Source organism: Xenopus tropicalis, chromosome 3, assembly GCF_000004195.4.
Source record: "Xenopus tropicalis strain Nigerian chromosome 3, UCB_Xtro_10.0, whole genome shotgun sequence".
NCBI classification, from domain to species: Eukaryota; Metazoa; Chordata; class Amphibia; order Anura; family Pipidae; genus Xenopus; species Xenopus tropicalis.
In genome coordinates, this window is record NC_030679.2 from 39822498 (window position 1) to 39834199 (window position 11702).

Consider the following 11702-nt stretch of genomic DNA (forward strand, 5'->3'; position numbering starts at 1 on the left):
TCAAAAATACAGACACCTTAATGTTCCCATTAGTTCCCATAGGGTGTGGCCTGGGAGGGTCAGAGGAATCACTAAAAATATGTTCTTTTGGAAATACTGACAGATAGAAATGACTCTTTCTAAGATCCATATGCATTGGGGGTTTGTATAAATGTGCAGTTGTCGGGATCTCCTTAATCACATGACATTAATCTATTTATTCATTAATGTTCATACCCTGTCCAATCAAGGACACAGACAATGAAGTATTTATTGCTCTGGATACCTCATCAGATTAAAATGTTAATTTCCCCCCATGTTAATAAACAGATGCTCTGTACAACAGTGATTCAACAACATCTCCCATCGAATGACGGACGATCACACTAATGCAGGGAACCTTGCAACATGGCTTATGCCCACTATGAAAATCAATATAGACTTATTATTTCCGATTACTTAGTGGTTTCAATTTTAGGATCTCAATTTAAGATGCTATTAAATGCATTTTAAGTCTGGAAACAAGCTGCAGTCTGTGGAAGCGATTCATTAGCTAATGTAAAGGAAAAAGTACTAAAAGCTGGATAAACACCAGCAAAGGGACTTGCTTTTTTGAAAACACAAATCAGTAATGACAGTATGGTGTAATGTTGTTGTGGGGCTGCTTTGGGAAATCATTTAGTCAAAAACATACAGGCAGGTTATTCAGCTCCTTTTAAAACTGACCAAATATCTAATTGCTGTGGGATATTGCCCTGGTACAAATCTGCCCAGTGGGATCAAATGTGGCCACATGTTGTCACCAGACCCATTGCATGCAGTTGTGACCTGACAAAGTATTGTTTGTATAGTAAGAGAATAAATGAGTAAGTACTGATATTTTGGTACAGTCGCAGATTCACTAAAGGTTGACAACGCTTATCATATGCTTTTATGAGTTAAAAAGCATGCGATAAATAAGTACCGATTCATCAAAGTCATTTTCCATGCGTTAAGATGCATATCGCATGCGCAAAAAAACGTTATTTCTATCACATTGCGTTAATTAGCAAATAGAAATAGTACTAACACATGATTCACAAACACATATGAAGCGTTAAACGTGCAAAATATCGATTTAATCTGTGTGAATATTAACACCTACTTGGGGCAGGCGGTACTTAAAGAACATTGTGGTTTGTGAGCTTTTGGCAACACAATATGGAGTTTGCAGTGGGATTTTTCCAGTATGTGTTGGCCCTAGAGTGATGCAGCCTCCAGTTTGCAGGGAAATGGTCATTTTCAGAACAGTAGTTTTTAGAAAATAATGGTTACATGCGTAAAATCATGCGCTAATATAGCAAGCAGCGTAATATATTTTGCACGGCGGGAAATAACGCACGCGGTGGGAAATAATGCAAGAAAATCATTCATTGTGAGTTAAATAATGCAAAGAACATCGCTTCTTTATTATGAAGCGTGTCCTTTTAGTAAATCGAGCATTAGGTTGCACAAAATAAGAAGTGATAAAATCTTTAACGCATGCTATAAATAGCACTCGTTTTATCGACCTTTAGGGAATCGGCTTCCTAGTGTTTCACGTTTAGAGGAAAATTAAAGAATCAGTTACAACTACCTGTGTGCAACTGTAATTTCAGATGCTAATCACCATTTTTTTTCACCCATAATGCAGCTTTTACCCCAATTATGTAATTGCAGGTATGTAGGTAGTTTTGCCTGTCACTTTTGCATCACTTGAAGTTAAAATTGCATGACTATTTTTGGATCTGTTGATGCAACCAACTGTATTTGGAATTATCTCCATGTTTAGAGCAGTAGCTCCAAGGTTCTTCAGCAGAATAAATACACTTGCGCAGAAGGTGCAGGATGGACACAATGGCACAACTATATGGAAGGAGTGTGTTTGAAGCTATAACTGGCTATAACTTTCAATGAAAGCATTTGCCCCCATGGTCCCAGTCCTGAATTAACAAGAATATTCCTAATGGTGAATCTGATAGTTTGTTATTGTATTGTAATTGTATTGTATTGTAACAAATTTTTTCTGTCTTATCTGTGTTGATCATTAGTAAATAAACCACAAACCAATTCTGGTTTAGAGAATTTATTGGGGAGCTGTTACAGAAATAACACTTGGCAATGTTGCATGGAACTAGAAGAAAAACATATACTGGGATAACTTGAATTCTGGAACATTACAAAGGAATAAGTGGGTTATTTCACTTTATCATGCCCTTACTGTTCTGACTCAGTCAGGGTGGTCTCTTGGTTGGGGAGAAGTGGCCGGAGCCAGAGCTGCACTGACTATGAGTAGGCTGATGTGACTACCAGTATCCTGATGTAAGGACTGACAATCCTTCTGGCCGAGAGCAATAAACGCTGCCTGGACAGAAGAGAGAAAGTGCCCGAGGCTGAATTGTTTGCTGACCCAAATAGAAAGCGCCTTCTGCCAACTCCATAAATTTTCACTCACATCACAATTCAGCCTCCTTCATGTTCCCAACTTCCCTTCCTCCATCAGACTCTACATTGCAGCTACATACATACATTCGCATTTAAACAACATCGTGTTTTTAGATCTCATGGATTAAGAAAATGCCATACATTAAATTAAAGGGGAACTTGATTAAGAGTCATTTACAAAAAGGAGGCTGTTTGGAAGCCACACATATTGTGCTTGAGCCTACTTGCACTTATCTAGCAGTGTGTGTGAGTTCACTGACTGTGGCTGCTGGTGTACCATACTGCACTCTGCACCTTCTAAAGGTAGTAAGTACTCAGTTCGACATTGACCTACTGAATCCAACAAAACTGAAAGGCATGTAAGTGCACACCTATGGTCTGCCAGCCCTCTATACCTTACCCCTGAAGCATAAACTGCACCCATTTGCTTGTAATCTTCTAACCAGCATAAATCTACCACTCTAGTATCTGCAGCGAGTAAAATTAAGTTAGCATTCTGGGTTACAATATTGCATTGTGGGTAAAAAAACATGGCAAATTTAGGACTAAAGCAGCGCTTTAGCTAGAGTGGGGCATGCCTTATCTATAAGTAATGACTTTTAATTTGAAGACACAAAGAGCTACGTAGTAGCAGCTACTTGTCATGGCTACATAACATATGTACTAGAAAATACCCTGCCATAGACAATACTGAGAATTGTCTCTCCTAAAACACACATAGAGACCGCTATCAGTAAATGATCAGCATTGTCTTTTTTAGTAGCCGTGACAAGTAGCTGCTACTAGTAGCTCTGTGTGTCTTCACCCTAAGTGAATCCAAGCCATAGCGTTTTCTCCAGTCCTTGTCCCACAATGCTGAATACACTTTGTTTTCAGTATAGAGGATTCTCTATCGGTGCTGAGAAGTTAATCTATATTAGCATTGCTTGGATAATAAATTAGTGAAGATGTGCTAGGGACTTGCTGTTACCCTGTTTTCACATGCTGAATGAAAATGTTCCGTACACTTTACAACGTACTTGCTCTTCTGAAAAATGCAAAGAAATGAATATCAGAATATATTGGGGAAAAGTTCTGGGCAGTGTTATTTTATTATGCACAGTCGTTTTTTCCCAGCAGTGAGCTAGAAGAGAGAAAGAGATCATTATAGCAATTATATCAGACTCTGGGGTTTATCTGTGCTCAACCAAGGACAGTGGTAGTGTGGTTCTTACCTTGAGGAATCTTGTTTGTAATACTAAGCAGTAAAGCAAATGCTGGTTTATTCTTGCTTTGTGTTTCTAAGGGAATACTGAATAAAATCAAATAAAATCTGGGAAGATTATTGCAATTTAGGTTATGCTGAATTTTATATTGGGGTGTGCCCATATTATCTTTATACTCCATTATGTTTAAAGGGATGCTACTACTTTTTTATTAACTGATTATAATTGTTTATACAACTTATAGTTACTTTTATGCGTATTTATTTGTAACTGAAACTGAATACGTTTTCAAGGTAAAAAGAACAGAAGCAAACCATAGCAACAGAGAGTACTGAGCTTATATAAATGGGCAGAATACAGAGGAGGGCAGAGCAGAATAAAAAAAGGGGGATCATGATGCCATTCTCAGGGGTGCTATGTAATGATTGAATAGGTAGAGCACACGTGCCCAAGCAAGCAGGTATAGTACAGTTAAATCTAGGGACAGATTTATCAAAATGTGAGTTTAGAACTTAATACATAAAAACTCACCCACATTCTATTTATTGCTATGGGATTTTTAGAAATGTATTTATCAAATAGTGAGTTCTAACGTTCACCCATTGATAAATACACTACTAAAAATCCCATAGAAATGAATAGAGCATGGATAGAGGGATGCCTAGGAAACCAGCAAACAGTGTTGGGAAACACATTTGAAATGTGTGCACCCATTTAAAAATTGAAACTTGTGGTTGTGAGGGCTGGAAAACTGCTGTTATACCTGGGAAACCAGTCAAGATGGTGGGGAAGTGGCCACAGGAAAGGTTACCCAGGCTGGTTAATTTTTGTACATTTACCTGCTGATCCACTTCTTCCAATAAAGCTAAATCGAATATTTGATCTATACCCCCACATTGACAAAAAAAGAACTTGGACACTTTTGGACTTTCATAAATATATATTTCTGTCTGGAATTATGAAATTATTAGAACACAGAACAATAATTAGGTGTGAGTATAATGATAAAGTAATACATGGAGACTTCCCATGCTGAAACTTTAGCTCAGATAAAACTTCACTTTACACCCCTTAATGTTCTGCCTATGATCAGAATATATATATATAATGGGAATATATACATACATATACTACTGTGTATGTGCTAGCTGTGAGCTGCTGGTTCCGTGCATTTGCTTTCCCTGAATGAGCAGAGACATAACACTAACTGAAAAAAGAAACACTTTTACAGAAAAGCAAGTCACTAATAAAAAAATTTGGAAGATGAGGAGAATGTATATTTAAATGTCTTATAATAAATACTGTATGTAAACAAACGTAACATTAAATAATCACAGACCTCTCCTGTTCGAATGCACTGCCCTTTTACAAAAAAGCCCAATCACTGCATCTTTATCGTGCTTAATGGTAGATTATATAATAATGTACACAAATTCACCTTCCCACAAAGTGTTGAGCTTTAAGACAATGACAGATATTGTTATATTTCTCAGTGGGGACAAAGTCCAGATTAAAAGAATACAGAAATTCATACTATAATTATATCATTGTGCTTCTTTATATCCAATGAATAAATGCATGTATTATTTGAAATCAAATTAGAAAGTGGAACATCTGGGGGGGGGGGGGCTGAATGTTTGGGGCTGATCATCCCCAACTGTTTAAGAGAAAATGTATATTAACATAGGCTTCCCCCAGCCTGTGTAGCAAATAGCTAGGTTGTGTAGCACATATCTGAGTTGTGTAGCACATAGTTGAGTTGTGTAGCACATAGCTGAGTTGTGTAGCACATAGTTGAGTTGTGTAGCACATAGCTGAGTTGTGTAGCACATATCTGAGTTGTGTAGCACATAGTTGAGTTGTGTAGCACAAAGCTGAGTTGTGTAGCACATAGCTGAGTTGTGTAGCACATAGCTGAGTTGTGTAGCACATAGTTGAGTTGTGTAGCACATAGCTGAGTTGTGTAGCACATAGTTGAGTTGTGTAGCACATAGCTGAGTTGTGTAGCACATATCTGAGTTGTGTAGCACATAGTTGAGTTGTGTAGCACAAAGCTGAGTTGTGTAGCACATAGCTGAGTTGTGTAGCACATAGCTGAGTTGTGTAGCACATAGTTGAGTTGTGTAGCACATAGCTGAGTTGTGTAGCACATAGTTGAGTTGTGTAGCACATAGCTGAGTTGTGTAGCACATATCTGAGTTGTGTAGCACATAGTTGAGTTGTGTAGCACAAAGCTGAGTTGTGTAGCACATAGCTGAGTTGTGTAGCACATAGCTGAGTTGTGCAGCTCATAGTTGAGTTGTGTAGCTCATAGTTGAGTTGTGTAGCACATAGCTAAGTTGTGTAGCACATAGCTGAGTTGTGTAGCTCATAGTTGAGTTGTGTAGCCCATAGTTGAGTTGTGTAGCAAATAGCTAGGTTGTGTAGCACATAGTTGAGTTGTGTAGCACATAGTTGAGTTGTGTAGCTCATAGTTGAGTTGAGTAGCACATAGTTGAGTTGTGTAGCACATAGCTGAGTTGTGTAGCACATAGTTCAGTTGTGTAGCTCATAGTTCAGTTGTGTAGCACATAGCTGAGTTGTGTAGCACATAGCTGAGTTGTGTAGCACATAGTTCAGTTGTGTAGCTCATAGTTCAGTTGTGTAGCACATAGCTGAGTTGTGTAGCACATAGTTCAGTTGTGTAGCTCATAATTCAGTTGTGTAGCACATAGCTGAGTTGTGTAGCACATAGTTCAGTTGTGTAGCTCATAGTTCAGTTGTGTAGCACATAGTTGAGTTGTGTAGCACATAGTTGAGTTGTGTAGCACATAGCTGAGTTGTGCAGCACATAGCTGAGTTGTGCAGCACATAGTTGAGTTGTGTAGCACATAGCTGAGTTGTGTAGCACATAGCTGAGTTGTGTAGCACATAGTTGAGTTGTGTAGCACATAGTTGAGTGAGTTGTGTAGCACATAGTTGAGTTGTGTAGCACATAGTTCAGTTGTGTAGCACATAGCTGAGTTGTGTAGCACATAGCTGAGTTGTGTAGCACATAGTTGAGTTGTGTAGCACATAGTTGAGTTGTGTAGCACATAGTTGAGTTGTGTAGCTCATAGCTGAGTTGCATAGCACATAGCTGAGTTATATAGCACTGTACTAGCACATAGCCGGCGACACATTCAGCCCGGCTGCTGCTGGATAGCTCCGTGGGACGCCTGACAGAATCGCAGCTTCCCAAGTTGTTTGGCGCATGCGCAGAGTGCCCGCACCTATTCTTGGCTCCCCTTCCTGGTTGTAAGATGAGTGAAGAAGCAAGTGGGGGAGAGAGAGAGCAGAGGGAAGAGCTGTGGCATTGGCAATAGCTCAGTGTATCAGTAGCACGCCGCCGAGACATCCCTGAATCTTGAGGGCAGCCTACCTGCCAGGTGTGCAGAGATGATGGCTATGAACAGTAAGCAGCCGTTCGGCATGCACCCCATCCTGCAGGAGCCCAAGTACCCCAGCCTGCACTCCAGCTCGGAGGCCATGAGAAGAGTTTGCCTTCCAGCCCCGCAGGTATGTACATGAGGCATAATAATTACCGCTTTAAGGCACATATTTTGACAGGCACTTGCTTAATGTTTTTTTCATGTCATCAGAACAATCGCATCGCTCTGAAACTCTCTCTCTCTCTCTTGTTTCTCCCTCAGTACCTCTCCCCCTTCTCTTGTCTCAGATCCACATGTCTATTCGAGCAAAGCTTCTGCCTTCATATTAATTTTTATGACCTGAGCTTTGAGGAGGAATCTCTGTGCTTGAAAATGTTTTTTAATCCTGAGTTGACAGTATTCCCCACTGACAGCACTATGCGCATTCTTGCTTGCAGCTCCAGGGCAATATATTTGGAGGCTTTGATGAGAATCTGCTGGTCCGTGCGGAAGCTCTGGCGGCTGTGGATATTGTCTCACACGGCAAAAGCCACCACTACAAGCCAGACGCGAGTTACCATACCATGAGCGGCATCCCCTGCACTTCCAGCTCCTCCGCGGTGCCCCTGTCCCATCCCTCCGCGCTAACTGCGCACCCTCACCACTCCGTGCACCAATGTCTGGAAGGGGATCTACTGGATCACATCTCGCCTACTTTGACTGTAAGTGGTATGGGGGCTTCTGATCACACGGTGATGTCCAGCCAGCTGCACCCACATCACCTGGGAGCCATGGGACACCTGCACCAAGCCATGGGTATGGGCCACCCTCACCCCGTCTCCTCTCACAATGGCATGTCCTGCATCAACGACGTGGAGTCGGATCCGAGGGAGCTGGAAGCGTTTGCCGAGAGGTTCAAACAGAGAAGGATAAAACTTGGAGTTACTCAAGCAGATGTTGGGTCGGCTTTGGCCAACCTCAAGATCCCAGGTGTTGGCTCTCTAAGCCAGAGCACCATCTGCAGGTTTGAATCGTTGACCTTGTCCCACAATAACATGATAGCCCTTAAACCAGTTCTTCAGGCTTGGCTTGATGAAGCCGAGGCTGCTTACAGGGAAAAAAACGCCAAGCCGGAGCTGTTCAACAGCAGCGAGAGGAAACGAAAGCGCACGTCGATCGCTGCGCCAGAGAAGCGCTCACTGGAAGCCTATTTCTCCATCCAGCCCAGACCGTCGTCCGAGAAAATCGCTGCTATTGCAGAGAAACTGGACCTCAAAAAGAACGTAGTACGAGTCTGGTTTTGCAATCAGAGACAAAAACAGAAAAGGATGAAATATTCTGCAGTCCATTAACTGTGTGGGATTTGTGACTTTTAATAGAGATTTAATACAAAGAGCAGGGATCTTTATTCAGGACTTCTGATGACTCGCAGTAAATATAGACAAACTTAATAAGAAGCCATTGACTCGCCTGAACTCCCCAACCCCCCCACCCACACTCCTCTATCAGATTGGTGAGAAATAGTCACAATGTACCTGATTCGTTTCCAGGTGACACCAAGGAGAGCTGACATTTGCTTAGGGATGAGTAGCCAGCTTTAGCAGAACTCCAGCCCTCCAAATCCGGCTGTCAGGGGATGCTGGGAGCTGTAGTTCTGCAGCTGGGTGTGCTACATATATGTGCTTTCTATATACATCGTAACCATACATTTTACTTTCATCAGTTTTTGGTTCTTACCATGGCGTTTTAAATGCAATAACACGACTATGATCGTTAGAATTGCTTTCATGGCCAATGCTTGTGTTGTGGCTGTCCCCCTCATTAACAAGGCTAGCCTTTATGCAGTCTATTTGGCCCTTTATGCAGTCAGTTATGTGGCCCTGCTTGGGTGCTGGCGCCCTAACGCATGTGGGTGAAACGCGTTGGGTCTTCCATAACTTCCCTACACACTCCTAAACTTTCACACAGAAGGCGCCGGAGTGTAGGCTCAGTCCTACCCTCTGTAACTTCCACAAGCACATTATAATGGAGGATACCGTTTCTCCCCATTTAATTAGACTTTTTTTGCTCTCCCTCTCTCTCTTTCTGTCTGTGTCTTAGTCTTCCCAGCAGCTAGAGAAATATAAATAATAAATGAGATCTGCAAACCAATTTTCAGCGGTGGGTTTTTTTCTGCCTGCAATTACTATTTCATTTATTCCCACACAGTGTATACCTACTGTATAGAGAACGATATCTCGATATCTGCCCTTATCCCGTTTAATTGCTGGACGATGTGCCCAGTTTTGTGGGTATCGCAGCCCCCCATCCATCTCACTGTGCCCCCCCTCTACACTGTGACTCTTGATATCGATTCACCCCCGTTTGGATTTTATGATCAATATGCAACAGTTGTCCCCCAGTTGACTGTATAATGTTCTTATTTACTTTAAGGATTGCATCGACATTGTATTATACACAGAATGACGATTCAGTTATAGTCATATTTTGCCATCTTCATTTTTCTGCATTTAATCTCTTCTTTCACTGAAAAATGTGTGTATTTCTCCCTTTCTGTGTGATTCATTTTTGTTCTTTGACTACAGCCTGAAGTAAACGTGTTTCCCCCCACCCCAAACCATCCTGTGCAATAAATAATTTATTTTTGAACTCTGAATAAGTTTATTCCATTGTTATAGGCTGATTCGTTCAAAATGCTTTAACATTAAAATATTGGGGGGGATATGTACTTAAATGTACTCACCAAATGAAACAGACAGTGGGACGTATTTCACAGTAATCTCCATGTAATATCTGCGGGAGGGGTATATTATTAAAAAATATAATAACTGCTGCTACCTTTAATTTAGACCAGTTGTGAGCGTTGTTCGTTCGTAATAAATTTATAAAGAATTGGGAAACGCGATTATTACAAAATAAAGCAACAACAAAACAACAAAAACAAGCATAAGGTACAATACCAGGCCTGAGAGAATGGTTGTAATCACAATTTCATTGATTTATTTTTGTTTATGGTTGATGTTTTTTGAGTATACTTACATACCTGTATACACACATATACATTTACACATACATGTGCACACACTTTGCACACCAAATATTGACCAAAATATATATTTAAGCATGTTTAGATGTCAGTAGGGTGGTTAAGTTTAACCCCAGAAGTACAGCTGATGTTGCGGAACACATGTAGGCTCAGACAGGTGTTTGGGGGGTGGGTATATAGATATGTGTGTAATGTTGGGTGCAGAAATACCATCAAACAGCAGTTCAAACAAAAGTTAATTTGTAATTCTATGTTCCAAACTCAGCTTTTTATTCATGAATCCCAGAAGCTTCTTTAAGATTAAAAATTAATGCTCACAGCCCAAGCATCTTGTGAATATTTCACTGTTAGCATTTCAATGAGTGTCAAGCCTCAAACAAGGAAAAAAGGGGGACTCAGACTTGAGGAGAAACAGAGGAAGGGGTGAGGGGGGGGAAGGATTTTTTTTCAAACTCATTATTTTTAGTATTCTAATCTCTTCTCTGTTAACCTTGTAATGTGCCTACTTGGAGGGGATGTGTAATCACCCCAGATGATTGCCTTTCCCAGTCAGATGGGCTTTAATAATAAATGCCCTTATGCCATTACATTATATTGTGGGTTTCGAAATTTTAAAATAAGCCTGATGCAATATTAATTGGCTTTAGTCGTATAAAATGGCAGAGGGTAGAGCTCGCACTTCAGAAGAGACTTCTCCCACGTCCACTAGGGTTTGTGCAAATGCGTGGGGAATTCTCAGCTCCGGTAAGTTCCTCACCTTGTGGCTTTCTATTGGGAATCTCTTTCTTTCTATTCATTCTCCCAGGTAATACCGCTGCCATTATTAGTCAACGCGTCTAATTGGCACTTTTTGTGGCAGCCGTGGCTATGAGGTATGGGGCATTTGTAAGGCGAGAAAAACTTTATGTAATGGGATCGGATAGGTTTTCGTTATATACTTGTATATCTTTATTTTCTTTCTTTTTCTTTCTTTCTGTCTTTCATTCTTTCTTGGAAATCGGCATGGGGAACAAATGAAAAAAAAATGTATTAACTTTCAACATTTCTAATTAGCATTTCATGTGTTTTTTTAATTACAGGAATAGGTAAATCAATCATAGGTATTGTTTCCAGAGTCTTGCTGGTTGAGTGGAACCCACATGATTTTTGTTTAGCTACATTTAGTAACAGAAACAAACCTTTTTATAAACAGTAAAATGTCGATAATTAGTTCAATTAATAGATACAGAAATACATAGATGGGTGGATCGGTTATTTATTTTACTGAAATGATTCATATAGTACAGATGAGTAGAAAGCTTTCCAGGTACACGTTTTATTCCGATCTACCTGGTCTATAGGAATAAAGGCAGTCTGGTGGATATGGGGGGCAAAGTACCCTAGTACAGTTGGTCCCAGCCATGAATGCAGTGTGTCAGTGTTGGGACAGGATCAGGCTATAATTCCCAATATTAATATTAACTGCACAGTAATACAAGACCCTGCAGGACAATGCCAACTAGGAGGGACAACTCCAAGCACAGGTATGTTATGTGTATATCTGACAATTGTTCTTTGATGTTTTTATTATAATTTATTGTTGTACAAATGTCGGTATTTAAATGTCGGCACTAAGATTCC

The 11702-nt window shown here is 40.4% G+C and overlaps 1 protein-coding gene across 1 annotated transcript; it reads left to right on the plus strand.

The window, feature by feature from the left end:
* The first annotated feature begins 6955 nt into the window (after window positions 1-6955).
* On the plus strand, window positions 6956-9658 carry pou4f3 (POU class 4 homeobox 3). Its single transcript, XM_002935267.5, has 2 exons — window positions 6956-7184; window positions 7495-9658. The coding sequence occupies exons 1-2, from the start codon at window positions 7065-7067 to the stop codon at window positions 8386-8388; spliced, it is 1014 nt and encodes a 337-aa protein (XP_002935313.1). The 5' UTR covers window positions 6956-7064; the 3' UTR covers window positions 8389-9658.
* Window positions 9659-11702: the final 2044 nt, after the last annotated feature.